A 24004-nucleotide genomic window follows, 5' to 3' on the forward strand; every position below is an offset into this window, starting at 1 on the left:
AGCAGGGCTGGCTGAGTGTTTAAGCAGAGTATGTGGCAGCCTACAGAATGGACCTCTAGGGGCTCTAGGAAAATGCCAGCCCCACAGCCTTCCAGTCCTTGCCCAGAAATAGCTCAGGGCCCAGTGGGGGAGAGTCCCCTATTGGTCAACACTTAATTCTAACCCAAGGCAAGTAGTAATCAGTGTTAGCATTGAGAAGCAAAATGTGGGGGCTCCAAATCAGATCTGAGAATAGAACAGGTCCCATAGGGGTCTTTTATATTCTCAGTTTATCTTTCTGGCAAGTCAGGTTTCTCATCTGCAAATGGGAATCCGCATGCCAGAGCTGCCATGGGACTGAATGAGGGAATGCATGAAGAATGCTGGTAGGATGTCTAGGGCATCGTGGATACTTCCGGATCGTCCTCTTAGTGGTAGTGCTGCTGCTCAGGTTCGGTGGGATATGATGTACATATAACACCTAGTTCAGCGCCTGGCGCAGGGCGGAAGCGGTCACAGCGCTTCATTCTCCTCCACCTTTACGCACCCTCAAACCCCAGGAGACTTCTCACAGTGCACGGGGTTTGGGGCAAGACCGTCATCGATATTCACGTGGGGAATGTGGATAGCCCCTAAACACTCCAGCCAACAAGCAGCAGCCAGGTTAGAGCACCTGCTGGATGAACCAGGCCAAGCGAGGCTTCCTCTCCTTCCCACGTCTGGACTGTCCTTTATCTTGTCGAACAGACGTCCTGGCCCTTCTCAAGGCTCTTCGGTCCGTAAGCAGTATCCACAAAACACCCGCCAGCATTCAGGGATTACTCAGAGTAGCCCCATGTGTTTAACCAAGGGAACCTCCACCGTCGCCCATTAATCAGTGCTATGGAGAGTGTTCCGTATTTTTCCCAAGTTGACAAATATTTAGCAAGTGCCTCCTCCTTTCCAGGCTGTGCTCTGGGGTAGACCAGCAAGATTGGTTTTCAGGGCTGGACAGTTAGGTACTTTGTATTTGGGGGACCCACTTTTGATCCTTGTAGGTCCTTCTAGGGATAAACCTGGGACCCATGAGCTCACATTCACCGAGGGGCCCCCACACATACAAGAAAAATGTATTTCAACTCTGTAGCTCTCAGGGGGTACCAGGGAATACAGGTAACATGGAGGGCACGCTTTCTGAATTGTTGAGTCTTATGTATCCCCTAAACTTGGGCTTTATATGATATTTTCATTTCATTATTAAGGAAAAAGAAGACCCGAGAGGCTCTTGTTACTTAATTGCTTTAAGGCCATGGAAGAGATGGAAAACAGGGCCTGATAGCTTATTGTTTCTTTCCCTTTAGTGCTGGAATTTCAGTGTGGCTTGGCGTCTTTGGTCGCTGTACAATAGTTGCATATCCGGTCCTGTATCCTTGGAGGACCCCCCCTCTTTGCTGACGTGTGCTGGTCTGCAGGGCCCTAATGCACCTTGAATGGAGAGCATCCAGGAATCACAGCTAGACCCAAAGGTCCCTTTGTTTTCCCGTTAGGCTTTTGCATAGCTCTCATCTAGAAAACCCAGTCCCTGTTTATTTTTTATCTTAAAGCATATAGATCACTGAAAATACCCTTCCCAGTTCGTTTTCAAGGGTCAGCAGCTACAGAGTGGCCCAATAGATTTATGATGGTGAGGTTGGAGAAGACAAAGTTCGAGTTGAGGTGACTATGAAAAGAAACATTTGGATAGAAGGTTGGGAGTATTTTGGCCCTGAGACAGTAAAGCCCATGTTGAAAGGCTCAGCAAAAAAAAGGGGGGGGGGGGTGCATATGTGCCTTTACTCAGATCAAGATAAGAAACTGACATTTTGTTGGGAATTCATGATCTTCTCATCTTGCTGCTCTGGAGTCATGGTATGATGGAAGAAACTTCGGACTTTGGACTCAGAGGACCTGACCTCTTACCTTTCACTTGCCATCTGTGTGACCTCAGGGAAATTGTTTCCTTTTCTGAGTCGCTTCCTGTCTGTTAGATGGTAGCCTACTTTTATGTGTGTAGTGGGAAGGAAAGAAAGTGAGAGTGTGTGTAAAGGGTCTGACACACGGGATGGGAGTTCCCTTGAGCTTTCTCAGACTCGCTGAATTTATTTGCCTTACTGGTTTTTTGTTTTTCTCCCCTACTGAGAATATTCACGAAGACGATCTCCCGCCGTTTCTTGCGCTTGAGTGTGGTGATCACACTTTTGCTCGCTGTGTCAGAGTCGATCTGTTTGTGTGTTAATGTTCTCCAGAAGAAAAGTTGATATGGCGGTTCAAGTCCAAAGGCATCCTGGAGGCAGAACTTCCTCCTCCTTAGGGAATATCAGCCTTTATTTCTCTTCTTTGAACTGCTTGGATGAGGCACACTGGCATTACGGAGACAATCTGCTTTCCTGGATGTCGCCTGGTTTCCATGTCCTCCTCCTCTAAACAGTACCTTCATAGCAACGTCCAGTCTAGTGTTTGCCCCAGTATCTGGTATCACGGCCCAGCCAGGTTCATGTATAAATTAACCATCACAGTCTGCAAGCAGGCCTTGTAGGATCAATGGGAGTGAGTCATCTGGGGGCAGGCGGCAGCTACCTGTGGCCCAGAGACAAAGAACAACACATCAGCTGCTAGAAACATCTGTGAAGACTCGAGGCTAATGCGTCCTGCCTGGGGTGTAACCACAAATCAAGGGTCTGTGCATGCCTTGGAAGAATCCATGCATCCCTTCTAGAATCCCCAGGGTCCTGATGAGAAAGCTCCCTGAGAAATGGAGGGTTTGACCTTTTCTCTTAATCCTGCAGTAACTGCAGGGTGAGGCATGGACACTTCTGGGCTGGAGGGCTGATGATTTTTGAGACCCCAGAGTGGAATAAGATTCCAAGTCCAAGGAGAGGCTCAAGTCTGTCTCCAGAGTCTTCTCTGGGCTATAAATCAAGCCTGTGTTCACTTCTCGATCTTGGGACAAGTGGGAGAAGGGCGTCTGTGATTCTCTGCCACGTCCCACAGTCCAGATCCCAGTTCCCAGATCTTGAAGCTCGGAACTGCCCAGTCATCTGTTTTGAAATAAGGAACCTCGGGGCACGTTGGTGGCTCAGTGGGTTAAAGCCTCTGCCTTCGGCTCAGGTCATGATCCCAGCGTCCTGGGATTGAGCCCCGCATCGGGCTCTCTGCTTCACGGGGAGCCTGCTTCCTCCTCTCTCTCTGCCTGCCTCTCCACCTACTTGTGATCTCTCTCTGTCAAATTAAATAAAATAAATCTTTTTAAAAAAGAAAATGAAATAGAAACCTCACAGACTTGAGCAGTGAAGTTTAAAGGGTAGAGTCAACTCAAGTTGTCAGAAACATGGGACAGAGTAAATATGGCAGTAGCCCTGCAGAGAAGGGGGCAGGCGGGAGAAGTCACCGCACAGTGACCACTAGCTCAGGTCTGTCTGCAGCCCTGTAGCCGTGGTGCAGAAATCCACGACAGCCAGACTGTGCGGGCTGCTCTTTCCTGTGCCGGGCACTGTGTTGAGTTCTTTCTGTGCATTGTCTCTCTTACTCTTCACATCAGTGCTTTGAGAGAGAGGCTGTTTTTCATGGTCTTTTTACAGTGAGGGAGACCAAGCTCAGAGAGTTTAAGTGGCTTGAATGGATCACACAGTCACTCCTGGAACCAAGTGATTGATCAGACTGAATTCAAAGCCTGTGTTCTAAGAACTCTGTAGTATGGCTTTTCGCTGTCGCTAGATCCCATGCTCTGAACAGACGGAAAGCAAGAGTGAATAAGAAACGTGGGCACCCTCTGGGCATCAGAAGCCCTGAGCACCTGCCTTGTGCCATGTCAAGGAGCGAGAAGAGAGACGAAAGGTGGATTCAAGAGGGTCAGGCTCAGAGGGCTGAGTTGCACGGGGACTTGCAGATACTTGGTGAATGTGGAGCTGGCTGGGGTTAGGGGCGAAGGCAGATACCTTTCTTTGCCTCCAAAGCATTATTACTGGGTTTCATTTGTATTCAATGTCACAGCCCCCCCCACAAAGCATTGGAAACACTGTGTCAACATTTCCCGGGTGCCTGTGTAGAAAGTGAATAGGGTCAAACCTGGTTCTGTGAGCACTGGAAAGGGAGAGCTGAGGAGGTGATGAGAGGCAGGAAGGTGCAGAGCCAGAGTCCGTTTTGCACAATGATTTCCCAAAGCTCCTTGCCACCCTAAGTCTTCCTGCTGTTAGAGTTCACCCAAGCGGGCATTTTACTCACCCACCGTTTCCAGCCTTTGCCAGTGTGATACCTGAATTCCTCTGAGGAAATTCTCCTCCTGTGGCCCCCCCACCCACTGCGAACCCAAACAAAACACAACTACATACTCCGTGCCACTTGGAGACCTCAGAATCACGTGCGGCAAGGTAGAGAGCTTTACGAATCGAGGGACTTTTGCCTTACTCTGTGGGCGTTGTTCATTAAAAACACTCAAACGTTGAGTTGGGAGAGAGGAAGGGAGACGAAGATGGGGGACAGCTCACATACCCGCCTTCCTCCTTTGCAGGCTGTGTAGCTATTTTAGAAGTTGATGCCAACTTTACAGTTGAAAAAACTGTTTGCCGGAGATGTGTGCAAGGTTCCTTGGAAGAACTTCCATTCACTGTCCTGTAGCTGGGCCCTCTGGGGTACAAAGTGCCTGTCTAGCTTCTGACCCAGTGTACATCACAGTTATTAATCATGATCACTGCGGGGTGCCTGGGTGGCTCAGTCGGTTAGGTGTCTGCCTCCAGCTCAGGTCATGATTCTGGGGTCTTGGGATCAAACCCCATGTCAGACTCTCTGGTCAGTTTGGAGTCTGCTTCTCCCTCTCCCTCTGTCTTTCACTCTCCCCTTGCTCATGCGTGCACCCTGTCTCTCTCTCTGTCTCTCTCAAATAAATAAAATCTTCTAGAAAAAATAATCAGGATCATGGTGATAAGAAGAGCAGCTAGCACTTACACAGAATTTCCAAATGCCGGGCACTGTGTGCAGCATTTTCTAGCATTATCTCATTTTATCTTCACTTTGGTCCATGTGCCCTTCTTCCCATCCCCCCTATGAGGAGGTGGGACCTTAAAAGGCATTGGTAACACACCCAAGGTCACAGAATTCGGGAGCCCAGACTCAGAAGCACGTTGCCCGACTGCAAAGCAAGAGGGCAGCTATGGTGTTCCGGGCTTTTCACTGGGGCCGTGTAAACCTGTCAGACATCTACCTCCTCTTTTTCCTTTGCCCCTATTTCTCCTCCTCCATCCCTTCCCTTCCACAGCCAGAACCCAGAAAGAATCTCCGAGTCTTCAGTTCCTCGTTCCGGGAACACGAGTGGCTGAGGGCAGTGGATTCTCTCTGCAGGATCTCAGGCCCTGACTCTCTCTGGCCTCATGGCTCCCGTTTCCCCCCAAGCATCCCTTCGTCACTTTCCTTACCTCTGACCTCAGGGACCATCCGGCAAATCTGTGCTACACTTGCGTGAGAAAAATCTTTCTAGAATATGTATCTTACCACATTGCCACCTGTGTAGAATGCCTCAATGGCTCCACAATGCCTGCGAGGGAGACTCAGTGGCTTAAGACAAATGCCTCCAAAATCTAGCTGCTAGAATCCACTATTTTATTATGCTCATGGAGTCTCACATCAGGAATTGGGGCAGGGTCCAGTGGAGGCGGCTTGTCTCTGCTCCGCCGTGTCTGCAGCCTCAGCTGGGGCAGCTCCAGGGCTGGAGCCAGTTTCAGCGCCGGGACCTGTGCCATCCCAAAGCTTGTTCCCTGGGATGACCTGAGGGTTAGGATCAACATGGCCTCTCCATGTGGCTTAGCTTCCTCAAAACATGATTGGCAGACTTTTGACCCTGGAAGCCTAGGGCTCCCAGGGCAAGTGTTAGAGTGAAGCAAAGCCAAGCCTCACCACCTCTTAGGCTCTCCCCTAGAGAGTCACTTCCACCATACTGTATTGGTCAAAGCAGTCCTAGCCCTCCAGATTCAAGAGGAGGGAAGGGGAACATAGATGTCATCTCTCAGTGGGAAGGTGACAAGGTCACCTTGAAGAAGAACCTGTGGGATGGGAGATGTTGCTATGGTCCTCTCTGGAAGATGCGGTCTGCTCCTTACCCCCTCTATTGCCCAGCATGGCATACAAGGCCCTCCGTGGTCCCCAACTGGACTGTAAGCTTTGTGGAAGCACAGACCTTGTCTGCCTTACTATGTATCTCTTGTGACTAGCACAGGGTATGGCACAAAGTAGGCTCTTCTCTACATTTGGGCAGCTAATGAGTGATCCGCTTGCCCTGCCTCATTTCCCTTCATCTCCTCCTTCCCCTCACTGCCCGCCCCTCCCCCTAACTTGCATGCTAGTCCTGACTGTGGACCACTGGCATTTTCCTTGAAGTGGGCACCAGGTCTTATACCTCTGTGCCTTTGCGTGTATTCATGCTCTCTACAGGTTCCTCCACCTCCGTTCCCACCCACCTTCCAGAGTCCTTTAAGGACCTAAGCGGAAGCTAGGTGGCCTTCTCTGGCCGCCCTAGCACCTGGTAATACCTCCCAGGAAGGTAAGACCTTCCTCTCAGTCCCTTTGCTTTGTTTGTACAACTGTTTCCTAGACCAGGAGGTCCTCGAGCAGAGGGATGCTGTCATTTCATCCCACATTTCTTAACTTCTTCTTCCAGACCTGCTGTATATGCTTCTCGATGGGTGTGGTATGAAGGTAGAAAGGAAGAAGGTGGTAACAGCAGCACTGCTATTCATAGTAACAGTGATTATTAATAGTACTCACGGGAGCCAGTGTTTGTAGAGTGCTTTCCACACAGGCAGGCGCTTTTCAAGTATTATCTCTTCGAATTCTTAGAGAAATCCTAGAGGGCCTGCAACGTGTTATTATCCCCATTTTACAGATATGCAAACAGAGAAGTCAGTGGGAGTCCAGCCTTGGGCAAGCCAGGTTTCCCTGGTAGAAATGAGAGAAGTCACCTGTCTGAGGCCATACAGCTGCTAAAGGGCACAGCCAGTTTGGGGTAGCTTGAGCTCTCAGCATCTGAGATCCAAACCTTTCCCCTTTGGTGCTGCCACCTGCTGGTCTTTAGGCTCTGAGACCCCCCCACGATTTTCCCAGGTTTTAGAGAGCTCTGTACAATCCTACCTTCGACTGGATTAAGAGAAGAGTAATGTGGGAAGCAACAGTGTAGCCGCCAGGTAGACAGTGCCGGCTTTGTTCTCGGTGGCTGGTTTTAAGGGGTTCTGAATCAGGCAGGTTTGTTTAGGGAAGGGCAACCAGGAAGGCTAAGGGTTCACAACCCAAAACATAATGGAAATGTTTGTAGAAACTAGATATTCTTGGCATGAGAAAAATTTAGAAAAGCAGGAGGTTGGGGTGCCTGGGTGGCCCAGTGGGTTAAAGCCTCTGCCTTCGGCTCAGGTCATGATCCCAGGGTCCTGGGATCGAGTCCCACATCGGGCTCTCTGCTCAGCAGGGAGCCTGCTTCCTCCTCTCTCTCTGCCTGCCTCTCTGCCTACTTGTGATCTCTGTCAAATAAATAAATAAAATCTTTAAAAAAAAGAAAAGAAAAGCAGGAGGTTCCAGAGGACCAAACTTGAACTGTCGGTGGAAATGGGACTCACAGTTTTCATTGCTACGCACCAAGGTGACCGTTCATCAGTGTTGGAAAAAACTATGCTGGAAATGAGACCTTCGAAAGAGTGGGCGGGGTCTTTGGCAAAGGCATGAGCCTCCTGTTCCTGAGAATAATCAAGCAGGTTGAGGAAAACTGTGTCCACGTGTTGGAGAAAGGATTCGGGCATGAGGTGAGAAGCTGAGAGGGGAGACCATTCAGAGTTCATCCAGGTTTAAGACCCAGGATGCCCAGGTTCCCGTAGGGAACTGAGGGTCTGTTACAGACGGAGAACAGCTGGGCATGGGCTTGCGGAGGAGGAGGTCTCTTTGGCGAGCCAGGTTGCCACATCCCAGCCTCAGGGTAGTAGTACCAAAGTTGTTTCTTCTGCACATTTTCTCCCCCACTCCCCCTTTCTAATAAACACAAAAATCATGCGTGCCTCCTTCCTCTGCCCCAGGCTCTGATCTGGATGACAGAGGAGTTTGGAGGCCAAGTGGGCTGTGGCTGTTGAGAATCACGGTAAGCCCAGGGTGTACACCCCGGCCGAGATGTCCCTGAATGTTGCTATCTGGAGTTGGTCTAAGGAAATCGGTAGGTTTTGAAAGCGAATGATAGTTACGATGCTGGACATGCTCGCTCGAACTAGGCAGCAGGCTCTAGGGAACCTGGCTTTGCCCCTGCCCCATTGGAGTACCTACTTCAGCCCATCCGGGTCCTGCTCTTGTACAGGTGGAAACACTGGAACTGGTTGAAGAGTGAGAAGAAGCTGGGGGCCCTGTTCTTTTGTCTTTGTGGCAGCAAGCCGCTCTTCCTCCTGCGGCTCCTACCGCACTGAGCGTCCTGGAGGCGACAGCTTCTGCTCCATGCCTCCTCTGGAGGTCGCTGGCCTGTATTTCGGCTCCCTCTTAGCCTACCTTCCTGCCAGAGGGAGCTGCCCCCCGCACCCCTGCCCCAGTTCCCAGGTCACCCTGCCACTTGGCTCCTGGAGTGGCGTGCCTGCCTTACCTGTGGAGCTCCCTCGGCCGCGTCACTACACGGACCCCTGCTTGTCATCAGTGAGTGGTACACCTGTCCCTCTGTGAGCATGGCTGTGGCGCCATCCAGACCCATGCACACCAACATTTTTGGGGGAAATGCCGTTTTTGCCTTTCACACTGAACTCCCTGCTCCACTGGTTTTGTTTTTTACTCCCTTTTTAAAAATCATGGACGGTCACCTGGATGGCTCAGTCAGTTAAGCGCCTGCCTTCCCCTCAGGTCATGATTCCAGGGTCCTGGGATGGAGTTCTGCATCAGGCTCCCTGCTTGGCAGGAAGCCTACTTCTCCCTCTCTGACTCCCCCTCCTTGTGTTCCCTCTGCTGTCTCTGTCAAATAAATAAATAAAATCTTTTAAAGAAAGTGAAAAGAAAAATCATGGACAGTGGGGAATTTAGCCGTGGGGGACAAGACTGCAGTCAGCTTGGATCCGGGATGCCACCCAGTGTGGCTGTGACAGTGTTCCCTACCTGGGGGCCCCTGCTCAACCCTGCTGTCCCTTGGATGGGACCTGTGACTCCTCCCTCTTTGCATTGTCTTCCGCCCTGCCTCTGCCCCATCTTCCTAGCAGTCGTCCTTGGAGCCTTCAGGGTTATACAGCCTGCTATTAATAGTGTCTGACTTATCTCTAAACAGATGCAAGGATGTTTTATTTTTCTTTCTATTCCCCAAATGTTTAACACGTGTTAGACATAAAAGCAATCACATTCTTGGTGGTTGTTTATTCTTGCATTCAGTCCACCAAAAACATTTTTAGGTGCTTATCTCAAGCATTCTGGGCACAGTTCTAGGGACTAAGGATATCGAAGCAAAAATACATGTCCTAAAATAGTAGTGACAATAACAATGATCTTACCTTTACTGAACTTGGGTGAGAGGCTGGAGCACAAGGAGATGGAGAAGCAGTTACACTAAAATGTAAAATAAAGGAGTCAAGCTTTTATTTTTATGATGAAAGATTTGTTGAGCCCAGAGAACTTGCTGAACGCAACACCACCTGAAAATGAAACCACATCAGCGTCCGCTCTCCAGTCGTCTGGCCGTGCACGTATGGCTTAAACTCAGTAAATCTTGGTTCCGCATCAGAAATGTCATTGGGTCGAGTCATTTATCTTAGATCTTCTCCCAAAGATCTAATATCCCGTAGTCCTGTGAGCCTACATGTTTTTGGTATTTTGTGTAATGTTCAGTTGCATGTAAGGTGAAGTTTGAGAGTTCGGACCTTATCCTAAGTGGGAGGGAGGGGGCGTGGTCTTCGTTTCAGCACTAATGTGCTGGGTAAGGCAGGGCACTGGGACTGAGAACACCCCCTGTCAGAGGACAGATGAGCACAGTGTTTAGTCACTGAGAAGCCCATCGTCTGTTTTGGGGGATTTGTGCTATGTCACCCCCCACAGGCACTTCTTGGTGCGTCTTATAAGACGCACTTTTATTGGCCTCGGTAGAAAAAGGGCATTTTTCTCTGGTTTCCCTGAGAAGGACTCAGGTGCTGCTGGGGACGTGCCCAGCTGGAGCCTGGGCTGATTTTCCTTTTCCAGTGGACATTGGTTTGCATGCAATGCCTTTTCACTTTAGGATTTTGTTGTATTTTTAAGATTTTCAGGATTTCTGGGGCGTCTGGGTGGCTCGGTTGGCTAAGCGACTGCCTTGAGCTCAGGTCATGATCCCGGAGTCCTGGGATCGAGTCCTGCATCGGGCTCCCAGCTCCACGGGGAGTCTGCTTCTCCCTCTGACCTTCTCCTCGCTCATGCTCTCTCTCACTGTCTCTCTCTCAAATAAATAAATAAAATATTTTTTTTAAAAGATTTTCAGGATTTCTACCATAGCTTACTTTACCAGGATTCTGCTGCACAGCTGTTTGGGGGTGCTGTGAGACCCTGAAGAGGCAGCTGTGAGATCAGCCTGAACTGGCCGAGGCATGGGTGGGCCTCTCTGCACTCCCAGCCGCAGCCCTCTCCCCTCCACAGTAATAGAGTCTATGCCCCGTCTGTTATTTCTGGAGAGTCTCTTGATACGGAGGGCCTGCTGCTTAGGTAGTCCAGAGTCTGAACTCTGGGAGGAAAAACGGCTGGTTTTTAAACTTTGTTTCAATCCCTTCCTGATTAACATAAAGACCTCACACTCTGATTTTTGAGAAGGGGATGTGGTGAGGGTGAGAACAGGTAGGACTTTTGGGAATCATTGTATCCTTAACAGTTCCCACTAGCCAGGCTCCCTATTGAGCGCGGAGCCCAACATGGGGCTCCATCCCAGGACCCTGAGATCATGACCGGAGCTGAAACTGGTCATGGCTCGGTTTCCGCTGAAGCTGAAAGTTGGATACTTTATCAGCTGAGCCACTCAGGCACCTCCCAACCAGGATTTTGTTAGACTTTATAGAATAGACTACAAAAAACAGTGGGTGTTTTTGTTGGTTTAAAATGGTAAATCTGCGGGGCGCCTGGGTGGCTCAGTGGGTTAAAGCCTCTGCCTTCAGCTCGGGTCATGATCTCAGGGTCCTGGGATCGAGCCCCGCATCAGGCTCTCTGCTCAGCGGGGAGCCTGCTTCCCCCCCTCTCTCTCTATGACTGCCTCTCTGCCTACTTGTGATCTCTGTCTGTCAAATAAATAAATAAAATCTTAAAAAAAAACATTAAAAAAATAAAAATAAAATAAAATGGTAAATCTGCAACATGAAATGCACATTTTCAAACTCCCACCCTGTCCCCGAGATGGGCCCAGGCCCACCGAGAGCAGCGTTCCCAGCTGCCCGGGTGCTGTGTCTGAAGGTGACCCAGTGCACGCAGACACATGGAAAAGTGAACGGGGCTCGGCGTCTCTGTGTCAGCTGTTGTGTCTCCTGGTCTTGCTGGATTTAGTGGCAGGTAATTTGAGCATCTTGTGGTCACCCAGTTTTGGCTTAATCCCCACCCTTGAGGGCCAGAGGCCCTGCAAATCTGTTTCTTTGAATTGGAATACATTTACTGAATCCCATCTAGAACGAATGCCCAGAATAATGATTTCTTTTTTTAGCGGAGGAGAGAGAAAGGGGAGGGGGGAGGAGTGGAGGGAGAGGGAGAATCTTAAGCAGGCTCCACGCTGAGTGGAGGGCTGTCAGGACCCTGAGATCGTGACCTCAGCCGAAATCAATAGTTGGGTGCCAAACTGACTGAGCCACCCAGGCACCCCCAGAATAATGATTTTTTTTTCTTTTTTTAATGAAAGTGCTACCTGGTAGAACTTTAATATCTGAGGCCACACAGTGAATTCATTGTACTAAAATTTTTAGATCATTTGTATTTGCACATGTGTGTCTCTATGAACGATCTAATTTCCTTGCCATTACTCCAGGCTGCCTGGCAAACACCCTCTCATCCTTCGAGATGCCCCTAGCATTATCTCTTGATCTAAGAATCTTTCTGGCCCCTCTTGCTGCTCTGGCCTTTGCTGAACACCATGCAAATATCTGCATGTCTGTACTCAGCCCCTCAAGGCCAAGGACTAAGTCTGCTTCTCCTATCCCTGGCACCCAGGCCAGTGCCTGCTGCACCATAGGGGCTGCATAAATGTGTCTTACACATGACAACACCTCAAAATGGAGGCTGTCTCTAGAGCAGCAGCCTGCACAGGACTCGAGGGCAGTGCTCCCGGCAGCCCCCAGTGCTTCCAGAAGCCAAGTTGTTTGTGGACATTGGGTGGCGTTCCCCAGGCCTCCTTCATGCCCCCATCTGTCTGCAGAAGGGGTCTATCTCCCACTGACAAGTTGGTTTCGTTCTTCCTCTGTCTATTCTCAGTGCGCCCTGACATTGCTTCCAGCCACAGTCTAGGTAAGACAGTGTGAAACTTGCACAGACCTGAACCAAAGCTCCAGCTGGCCTCTCCCTCGTCTGGTAATGACTGTGGTCATGACCTGGGGGTGTCTCGTGAAACCAGAAGAGACAGAGACTCTGGATGTCTGATTCCACCCTGAGGTTCTAGTCGTCTTCAGAAGGGATCACATAATCCCGAATGCCAAATTCTTCTGACCTAATGTGAAAAGTTGCATCGTAGAGCACTTTTGGGGTTGGGGAGTTACTGCAGAAATCACAAGAATGATGGGGCACCTGAGTGGCTCAGTTGGTGAGCATCCGACTCGTAATTTCGGCTCAGGTCATGATCTCAGGGTCATAAGATCAAGCCCCATGTTGGGCTCTGCGCTCACCCGGGAACCTGCTTGGGATTTTCTCCCTCTGCCCCTCCCCCTGCTCACATGCAAACACACACGCTCCCTCCCTCTTTCTCTCTCTCTCACACATCTTTAAAAAAGGAAAAAGAAATCATAAGAATGATAAAATACAGCAGCCTCCAGAGGATTCACAGGCACTCTCCTCCAGTATGTAAGTAGTGCCTGGGAGGAGGGGTTCTTTAGGCAAAGCAGAAGGCTTTTCAGGGTAGGGGCATGGGGTTGTGGCATCTCCCATACTGAAGTGAGCCGTCCACATATCGCCCGTGATCCTCTGTATTCAGCATGCCTGCTGCCGTCCTCTCACGTCCCCTCCCAGCCTGGGCTTCCACAGACACACAGTTCTGGGGTCTGTAGGCCTGTATGTCCAAGGACATGACTTAACTGGCACTTTTAGTAGAGGCTTGGAGTTATAACAACTTTTACCAAGCTTTGACCTGAGATGAAACAGCCATCAGGGATCAGGTGCCATTAACAAGGACACTGTCCCTTAACGTGGAGGGTCAAGACTAGTTACTAGGAGGATTTGGAATGTAAATTACAATTATACTGTAGTCACATTGTGGTGACTCTTTAACTCTTAGGGAAACTGAGGCCCACGTAGCTCACAGTTCCTCCATCCAAGCCTCAAGATTTAAAGCAGCATTTCTCACAGTCTGCCTGCAGGAGAATTACTTACATGTCTGTTCAAAATGCCGATTTGGGGGAAGGGATGACTAGGGGGAACACGGGACACTGGGGGCATTAATACTATTTTTGTATGATACCATAATGCAGGATACATGATATTCTGTGTGTCAACCTACAGAGCTCTACAACACAGAGTGGACGCTAATGGGAACTCTGGAGTTTGGAGTTAATAAGAATCCATCAGTACAGGTGCATCGGTTGTAACAAGCGGACCACACTAATATGAAGTGTTAATAATAAGGAACATGGTGGCAGAGGAGAGGGCGTCTGTGGGAACTCTGCTTTCTGGGCAAGTTCGCATACACCACAAAATGCTTTAAAAAAAAATCTGTTTAAAAATGCAAGGTTTGGGTCCCACGAATGACATCCTGCATCTGGGAAACTGGGGTCTTGGAATCTACATTGTCTTAGGGTCCCCAGATGATTCAGGTGTATTTTAAGTTGGAGAATTCCTGGATATGTCAGTCTTCTCTCACCATCTGTTTGTTCCAAGAAAGAGCTTAAAGGGGCTTTGTCTAGAGGACTGTCTCCTGCATGTGAGAATGTGTTTCATCTTTCAGTAGTGGACAAAAAGCTTCCTGCCAGTGCTAGAAATACTTGCTACAATTCCCTACTGACAGTTGAACCACAATAAAGATAATTCAGGCCAGAGCAGATTCTAGACACAGGGGACTGTCCGATTTCCAAACCGTGCAGCCTTTCTTCAGAAAGATGCCCTGCCAACTCCTGTTTTAAACGGGCATCGTTAGGGATTACAGTGAAAATTTTACATATGTGTATTTATTTAAAGAGGGGTGACAAATTCACTGCTAGAATCCCTGGCTCTCTGTGGGGTCGAGTCTATTTTATTAGCAAATTATGGACTCTTTTGCATTAAAATGCCTGTGGGGTTTATACATCTCGGCATCCTAGGTAAGCTGAGCCAAAATACTATGGACATTCGTGCTAAGTGGAATTTTGTGGAATCTGTGAATATTCACACTGCATTTTGCAGAAGACACAAGATCTTGGCAGTGTGTTTCTTCACCCTGCAAGAATTTTCCCACTTGATCAATCACTCCTGCTCGGAGTGTGGTGAGAGCAAGTGCAAGGCCACGGGCCATGGTGAACTCGAGTCTGGGTGCTAAAATGCAGGGTGACGGGAGTTACAGCTATGCCACGAGCCACGGTGGGGTCAGTTGATAGCAAACACAAACACAAGTCTTGCTACGTGAGAACTTGCAGAATATGCTGAAAGGACGGGTTCAGCCAGGATTCCCTTCTGCCCTAACTCAGGGGGACTGCTCACAGGTTGCCCAGCAGGAGCCTTTGATCTGACTCGACTGGGTGCACACTTGCACATGTGTGACATGGGGTCTGTAACGTACGGTTTAGGAATTTCTGCTTTAGAGAGTGCTCTTGGACCTGTTTTTTGATTGTATAAATAGAGAGCTTGTTCCTGCATTAGACATTATGTTTGTTTTTAAAATATATGCACCGTGTTACTGGAATATTGCATATAGAGTGTAAAACCTGCATGAAACACAGGAACCAAAAGTGACATGATAAGAAATACATACAAATAGAAGCACCTTAGTTTTTGCTCCTTTGGATTGTCTTATTTTCCTCCCTGCAGAGACTGCTGCCTGACACCAGGACTTCCCACGCTGTAATGTGCATTAGAACCACCTGGGGGTCTTACTGAACCTGGGGGAGTCTGATTCAGGAGGTCTGGGATAGTGCAGTTCTAAAACCTTGCCAGGTGACAGCGCAGCTGCTCATCCATGGCCCCTATTCTGAGCGGCGGGTGAGGTCTCGAAGCACGTGTTGTTTTGTTGCAAGAACCTCCCCCACTGCCTCTGTTCTCGTTCAGTAGCTTTGCAGCACCTAGCTTTAGGAAATAAAGTCTGTCATACCCACTTCCCCTGGTGAGGCTTAAAGGGGACCTCTGGGACCCTTTGTCTCTTCCTTTACTCAGGCCTGCCTTTTCCTGCTCCTGCCTCTGTCCCCATGGCCTACTGAAAAGGAGCTCCTGTTTGACTAGCTTAGCAACGCCTTCGTAGTGCTCCCCAGAGAGGCATGCTCTGGTGACCAGGCTAGCCAAGCAGACTCCAGGCTTCTGGAGCCCGGTTTGCTTCTGCTGCAGGCTTCACTTCCTGCCGCACCCAGGATCAGAGAATCAGGATCAGCCGGGTCTGCCCAGTCATCTGGCTCACCGTACAGCCAGGAGGCGGTGTGATGAAAGTGATATGCAGACAAGCCAGGGAAGGGGCCAGCGCGCACTGAGCTGTGGGGATTCCGGGGTGGCCACTCATGGCCGTATGTGTGCTGAGCCGAGGTGGCTCATGGCACGGCCTCAGGGGGCTGCTCCAGGCTTGAACAAAGTAATCCGGAGGTTTTGCTAGAGATGAGAAGTGACCTCCCACATCTTCCTAAAAAGAGGGATATACCATCTTGGTGATGTCCTGAAGAGCCACAGTGGGGAGCGGTGCTGAAAGGTACCCAACTCTGCATCAAGCAGAAAGGTAGGAAACGGCTCGGAGTCTCTGGGTCCTCACCTCCCCTCTGCCTTAGCCAGCAGAGCGCTGGAAGACTTCCCCAAAAGCCACGAAAGGCGAAGAAATGCTCCTTGATTACTTGTGTTGTCCAGTCCAGATTAATTATAAAGTGCTGTGGGTACAGGGAAACTTAACTGAGAAAGACATGCAAACCTTACGCTTTCTCCAAAGACAGCTGTTGGCTTTGTTTCCTTTGGCTGGTAAGAGAACAAGAGAACAAGAAGCTGCACCACGGGCTTTGATTAGAGCTTACCTTTATCTGATTTGAAAATATTAAAGAAAGGGGCGCCTGGCTGGCTCAGGCAGACTCTTGATCTCAGGGCTATAAGTTCAAGCCCCACGTTGGGTGTAGATTTAAAAAATAAAAAAGTTTATATATTAAAGATATTTCATGAGAAGGGTATTAGAGTCACTGGGTAATGTGTCTCTGTGGTTGTCATTTGGGGTGGAGGTTAGGACCAGGATGATGGGAGAGGCACAAAATATGCCACATTTGCCTCAGCTTGGGTGCCTAAAACCTTTTGAGGACAGAGTGGTTTCCAAATGTTTCCTTCGTAGAGTCTTAAGTCTTTACTTAAGTTTTAGTACTATGGTTTTTAAAATTCGCTCTGAAAAATTAAAACCCACTCCCCCCAACCTATTTTTGCATTGTAAATGTATTCTCCTCTTCCCTTAAGTCAAATGGAACAGCTTCTTTTCTAGAGGTCAGCTTTTTCCAAAAGGGCGCAGGCAGCTTTGTTAGACTGGTTTGTCCGTTGGTCCTTCTGTGACCCAGAGTGAAGTTTATTTATCTGACTTCTAAGAGGCCCTAAACTACCGGCGTCCTTGTACAGGTTTGTCCTGAAACTCAATTCACATGCTCATAAACCTGAAGAGTACGTGTTGTGCAGCATTGCTGGGGGGCAGTGGGGCTCTGGGGAAGGCATATGTTGTTGGGGTCCTGGACACTGGGGAGATGCTCATCTGTAGGGACTTTCCATCAGCCCGCAGCCTTTTTCTTTAACCATATGCAACAAAGTATGTGCTGACATATGTGCTCACATAGTTCTGTTGCTATTGATAAGGAATTGTACATGTATGTGTATATTTTTTTTCTCATATGCCATTTTCTTTGCTATCTTCACGTTTAAGTCAAAAGTGTATCCAAAACATATAGACAGGTCAACACATCTTTGAAGAAAAAAATAATTACCTAGGCTTGATTTTTTCCCCCCTTTTATTCTACTTTCATTCTTTGCATCTGAATGTTTCTGCTGTTGTTTTGTTTTTTTCACGCCATGCTCTGTTAGAAATCCACTGAGCCTGACGAAGTCAGTATGCGTTTCCTCCCCTTCCCGTCCACTCCCCCAGTCCTTGACAGAAGGTGATTTCTTTTGTGATTAGTGGAAGTCAGTTTGTGTTACTTCTGAAGGCCAAGGCGGTGTTGAGCTGTGAACTCTGGGAATGACGAGCCAGCTGCCCCTCCTTCTGAAGGTGATTCACAAAGCCAGTTTCACTTGTTTCCCTTCGTTGTCTCATTACGCTTAAAGAAGAGACCTATTGGCGAAACGTTGGCTTCAAAATCTGGTGTATTTGTTCTAACAGGTCCTATTAGATTCCAAAGCTTTGTCGTAGCCGGTGTCAGTTACATAGAGTGCACCTATTTTGTCTAGAATGTTCCTCATAATAGGCATGTGGTGTTCACAGATCTCTTCTGGCCTGAGGGCTGGTGAGTCTACCCTACAAATCTGGTCATTCCCCCAACCGGCTGAGACAACACAGACGGGATTCAGACAAGTGGTGCGTTTTGAAATGTCTGTAGAAGGGATCACTGACGAGAAAATGCTCACCCAAACCGGAGTATTGAATGACAGGAGGTTTGAAAAGTCAGTGTTCTCTTTGACCCAGAAGCCAGCCTATTAGTCATTGGCTTAGTACCTTCATCACTTCCTGGGCTGCAAGTCAGAGGTCTCAACCCACCTGGCTCCCCGACTGAGCCCCAGTGCCCGTGCCACCTGGCTCCTGTCTATTCCTGATGCTCCAGCCACAGAATGATCTACCTCCCAGCCTCCCAACTGAACCCTCCTCTCCATTTCTCTTTGCGTTTGTATGTGATACCCACATGCCTAGAATCCTCCTGTGACTGGCGAAATCCTATGCACCCCTCAAAGGCCAGCTTACATAGCTCCTCTATGACTCCTCCCCCTGTGTCCTCTGAGCCTGTCCTACATCCATCTGTAACACCGCTCTCCATGTCATAGTAGAATTATCTGTTCAATGTCTCAGTCCCCTGTAGATTGCAGGAACTAGGTCTTTCTACCTCTGTAACCCCAGCCTCATACAGAGCCTGGTACCTACTAGTTATGGGACTAAAAAGTGAGAAGGGGACGCACAGTCACTACTCTGTGTTGTGGGCAGTCATTGGCATCAAGAGTCACAGCAGCTAATACATTTGAAGTGCTCCCAGGCACTGGGCTTCGTATACAGCGGCGCCTTTAGCCCACCGCAGCCCTGTGAAGTTATTCTGTAGTTTCGCCCATCTTGTAGCCGAGGAAATGAAACTCAAAGGAATTACACCGGAAAGTGTGACACAGAGCTGGGATTTGAACCCACGCACCTGGCACTGTGATCCTGACCACAATTTCGTTGTCCTCATCTGGAAAACAGATAATACACTTCATACGAGCCTTGAAGGTACAGTATCATGACTTATGGGAAGCACTTAGCACAGTACCCAGGTAGCCTCCATAACCTTTAGTTCTTATTAGTAAGGATGTCCCCAAGGCCCCCCATCTGGCAAGAGGCAGAGGAGACATTTGAACCCAGGTCTTCCTGAGAAGAGAGCCCTGTTGTTAACTCTTATTCTCGTGGGCCAGCCCAGGGTGACCAAGCCTTGAAAAGAAAACACCCCCCTTGTGTTGTCAGCCCAGGTTCCATTGGGGTGGGGTAGGGGGCCCTCCGGACCAGCTGTGGAAGGTAGAGACTGAGCCTCTGCACGTATCACTGCAGAACTCGAGACCATAATGTGGAAATTGGTGAGCTGCTTGGTGGCTTAGTCAGGACCCCACCAAGCAAACATTAGGATGTTACTGGCATGCCGATAGGCTCCAGTGCGAATTACTCATTTCCCCCAAGGAGAAGGAGCCCTAGTGCTGGCGCTGGAGGTTCCAGTCCCTGGATCTGCTGCTTCCTTTCCTTGTGACCTCACACAAACCCTTTGATCTGTACCCAGTGGGAGCCTCACTGAAGCTCCAAAGACGGGGTGTGGCCGTGGCTCCCCGGCCCCTATCCCCACCGTCAGGAACACAAGCCTTCTTAGCCCTCCTGGACCAGGGCTGGTGATTCACATGGACACACACCAGGGACTGCCTCACCTGTAAATTATGCTTTCCTGAGGGATTGACTTGAGGAAGGCAGTCTATATTCATAAAACCTGTAGCCAGGTCCTACACAAATCTGGGTCAAACCAAAATTATAGGGGGTGCCTGGGTGGCTCAGTTGGTTGGGCAACTGCCTTTGGCTCAGGTCATGATCCTGGAGTCCCAGGATCGAGTCCCACATCGGGCTCTCTGCTTGCCAGGGAAGCTGTTTCTCCCACTGACCTCTCTCCTCTCATATTCTCTCTCTCTCTCTCTCTCAAATAAATAAATAAAATATTTTTTTAAAAAACCAAAATTATATTTTTCATTGAGAATACAAGAGTTATTTAAAAACACAGAGAGAGCGTTTTGTAAATGAGACCGTTAGAATCAGTAGGTAATAATTTAGAAATAAATACTTTACATTATTAGATTCTTGAGTGCGAGCCTGGTCATAGTGACAGCTGTCTCCATTGCTGCACAATCTTCTAGTGAGACGACATAAAACAGAATTTATTTTTGAGACTGTTACAAAAATTATATGTGGTCGGATATGTGTTTTTACAAATGTCTGGGAAAAGATGTAAATTCCCCATTTCCTCACCATTTCTCCCCCCTCCCCAGCCCCCTCCCCCACCGCTCTCACACAGGGTGAATGAAATAGATTTGCAGCCAAGCTGGGTCACAGATCAGTTGCATTCAACTCCTCTGCTCTTTAGGTCTCTGTGCATTTGCAAAGGCAAGGATCTGATTCATCTTGCCCTTCCTCTCCTCTGGGCCTGAACAAAACCCGAATTCCCAGCAGCACCTGACAGGCCTCGGTAACATACCCAGACCCATCTCTCCAGGGCCCTGCCACCATCATTTTTGACAGAACCGCGGCATGCTCAGGTGTTAGCGGGTTGGATGCTGAGCCGTGTCTCTGCACTCGTCTGCAGACCGCTCGCTGGGTCCTGCCCATGCCTCTGCAGAGAGCCGAGGCTGTGAACATGGGGGCCTCGTCTGCATGCCTGGGTGCGTGCGATCGCCCCACTGTTGTGTGTTGTTTGTCCAGCAGGAAAAATCCAGCGGGGAGATGAATGCTAAAATGAGTTTGTTTGTCCTTTGGCAAGATCCCCGCCATTGAAAAGTTTTAGTTGACATGGCTGGGTGGGTTTTACTAAAATCAAAATTAACTGCCTTGTTTAATGGGGCAGCACATTGTGTTGTGAAGAGCTTCCCCTGAATTCTCCTTGAAAGGACATGTGAGCCAGAAAGTCTAGCCTCTAGCAAAGTCACTGTGTTTTGATGTAGGTGAGTTGTTTGTTTTTGTTTTTGTTTTGTTTTTCTCCTGGTGCTGGCTGGAGGATGTGTACACGGAGATTACTCCTGGACCCCAGGTTACACTGAGAGGCTGAGTGGTTGGATGGACCGGTGGATGGGTAGACTGGCAGATCAACAGTTCAGTTTGCCTTTCCATAGATCTTAGATGGCATGTTTGCTGACATTTAAGAGGAAGGAAAACGCGGGACTCCTGGCTGGCTCAGTAGGTGGTGCATGCAACTCTTGATCTCAGGGTTGTGAGTTCGAGCCCCACGCTGGAGGTAGAAACTACAAAAAAAATAATAAACTTTCAAAAGAAAAAGGGAATTGTTTGTTTGTTTTTCAGAGGAAGGGGCATCTGGCTGGCTCATTCAGTGGGGGATATGACTCTTTATCTTGAGGTTGTGAGTTCGACCCCCATGTTGGGTGTAGCGATTACCTAAAAAATAAAATCTTTTTAAAAATAAAATAAAATGAGGAAAGCAAACCTGTAATTGGTGTCCTCCCAAAAGGTTTTTGCTAAACTCCATCCTATGGCTGTGTCTTTGGTCTTCATGCAGTAAAAGCAACTTGTCTTGAGCGCTAAGTATGTGTTAGGCACATGGGATATAGAGTTCAACAAAGTACAAATAGTCCCTGTCCTCAAGGAACTTATTGAATAGTGTAGGAGATAAGCACTAAAAGGTAGTTACACAAATAATTCTTAAACTATAGCTGTAAATTTTTTTTTAATTGAGATACAATTCATAAAATTCACCCTTTTACAGTCTATAATGCAGTGGTTTTTAGTATTTTTACAGTTGTTTTTTTTTTCTTGTTTTGTTTTGTTTTTTTGTTTTTGTATGACACAGTGGAGTGAAAAATTCAGTCTAATCTGTTGTCGTGTTTTTGGTACAACCACAAGCAATTGTTTTGACTACTCCCAACAGACTTTATAGCAGGTTGGCACTGCATTGCCTGTGGTCATTAATGTCATAAAAGATGGGTGGGAGGGGACATCAGAGAAGTTTCACTTAGATCTAACGTCCTGGAAGCTGACGTAAAGGAGAATTCTTTCGATGCATACGGACAGTTCTTCCCAGATGTGCCAGTGAAAACGATCTCCCCTGCCCCTAACTGAAACTTACTGGTCGTGTACAACCTCCACAGCATCTGGTAACTCCATATTTCTAAGAATATATCCCAGAAAGGACCCAAACTCGAAGTAGAAGAAAGTCCAGAATTGACAACCCTCAAAAATCTACCTCATGTATTCTAAAGCTAAAATACTAAATGCAGCGAAACTTTCTGCGTGATGCAGGTCAGCGGACTGTTTCAGGAAAATCACCACTTCTTGGTCTTATTAGTAAATGTCATTTCATTTGAAATGTAAGACCCCTACATTTTCAAACACCTTGCAGGTCTATCTGATGGGGCCCATGTAGGAATTCAAGGGACCCAAGTTTGGTTTCTTGCTCTGCTGCCCAACTTCGATCCTGCCTTCCTGTCCTCCTCTGAAGGTGGGAGTGATAGCACAAGCGGTCTCCCCTAAGGGATGCTGGGAAGGAGGCAGGGTAGATGAGGCAAAGCTGCTTTGTACCCAAACTAGCCGGTGGCCAAGCTCTCAGAAACCGGTCTGGGTAGCAGATGTCTGTCTATACAGAAGTTCCAGGGGTACACCCCCTCCCCCGACAACACTGACTCCATCAGAAGATAGCTTTGTGGACTCACTAAGAAATCTGGAAGAGTAAATTAGTCTAAGTGTTGGAGAGTTTTGTGACAACCCAGTAAGACGTCACTATCAAAGGTGACATTCACAATTGTAGACACTTCAAGATAATGACACCCCTAATAACGTCTTCCACTTTCTGGTCTTACACAAATTGCAGAGCACCTTCATACGCCTTACCTGGCGAATTCTCATGTGTGCCTTGGGGAGGCAGGAAGGCTGTATTATTCCCATAGTTCAGATGAAAGAAAGACCCAGGACCCACAGAAGCGACTTGCTGGTGATGACAAAGGTGGCCCATCTGTCCTCTGTCTTTTCTTTCTCCCTCTTTTAAATGCTTGTCCACTTTTTCCATTGCACTCTTCTGGCATATTTTTTCCTATGCTTTGCTAATGATTGTCAGTTCCACTCCCGTTACTTAGGTAAGACACCTGCTTGTATAATTGCCAGATTAAAAGAATGTCATGAATACATCTGACAGTTAATGTTGTTCACTAGTTCCCTTCTGCTCCATAGATTCCTGTGAGTTTGGATTAATTAAGCCGAGTTCTATTTTTGCCAGCAAGTGGGTGATCCTTTGGGTTGAATCAACAGCAGAGCTCTCCCTGGGCTGTGATCAGAGATAGAGCTTCAGGAAAGCCTCAGTTCCTTACCCCTTAGAGCATGGGGTGGCCATGCAGGGCTCCTAGATGTGAAGAAGGTTGTGCACGAATTGCTCTTGACCATATACCTGCATCATATCATCCTCTGGTCCTGTTGCAGGTACATGACCGATGGCGGACTCGGCCTCTACACTCGTCGCCTGAATCGGCTGCCCGATGGCATGGCTGTGGTGCGGGAGACCCTGCAAAGAAATACCTCCCTGGGCCTCGGCGATGCTGACAGGTAATTCTGCTCCGCGTGAGACTGACCAGGTGCAGAGATCATTACAGAGTGGCCTGAGAAGTGAGGGTGTGATATTGAGAGCAGACGGCCTCTGCTGTGACCCATGCAGGGGTTGGGAGGCCTCGAAGCTGTGCCCGGGGTCAGGAGCTGGTGCAGCAGGTAGGTGAGCACTGCGGAAGATTCTGGAGTCCTGCTCCTGGTTAGGGTGGTGCTTCTGAGAGCAAAAAGAGAGGGGGTTTGGGCTCAGGGAGTTTGGGTCGTTATTTGGTGCTGCTATGGCATCTTTGTCGGCTGCCCAGGCCCCAGGGATCCACTTTACTTCCTCTGTCAGCCGGCTTTCTAGGTATGGTACCTTGGAACACAGTCCCTGGTGATGCACAGAGGGCCCGGGTGCCCAAGGGAGCGCTCCCGGCCTTGGTGAGCAGGCTTCACTGCGGGTCTCCTGCGGCCTGGCCCTGGGAAGCAAGGCTTGGGGATGACGTTTCTACTGCGCGTGCTGAGATGCCGAAAGGCTAGCCCTTGCCTGTTCCACATCGCAGCCCCTGTCAGAGATGACAAGAGCTTCAGAAAACATTATTGTATAGAGGGCTGTTTAGTAACCCTGACTCTGGCACATAGAGTCTATGACCTTGAGCAATCCATTAAAGCAAGGTTCGAACTATATGATTTCCAGGACCCCTTCCAGCTCTGCTGTGCAGTGTTTCTAGATTTCAGTACCCTTTA

At 48.6% G+C, this 24004-nt stretch overlaps 1 protein-coding gene across 12 annotated transcripts in view; it reads left to right on the forward strand.

The window, feature by feature from the left end:
- NAV2 (neuron navigator 2) overlaps window positions 1-24004 on the forward strand; it is a 398868-nt gene that overhangs the window by 247275 nt on the left and 127589 nt on the right. For all 12 annotated transcript variants that reach the window (XM_047690357.1, XM_047690360.1, XM_047690361.1 and 9 more), the window contains one exon: window positions 23159-23281. In XM_047690357.1, the coding sequence (XP_047546313.1) occupies window positions 23159-23281 (123 nt within the window). The remainder of the gene's footprint in view (window positions 1-23158; window positions 23282-24004) is intronic.

Source organism: Lutra lutra, chromosome 10 (assembly GCF_902655055.1).
Source record: "Lutra lutra chromosome 10, mLutLut1.2, whole genome shotgun sequence".
NCBI classification, from domain to species: Eukaryota; Metazoa; Chordata; class Mammalia; order Carnivora; family Mustelidae; genus Lutra; species Lutra lutra.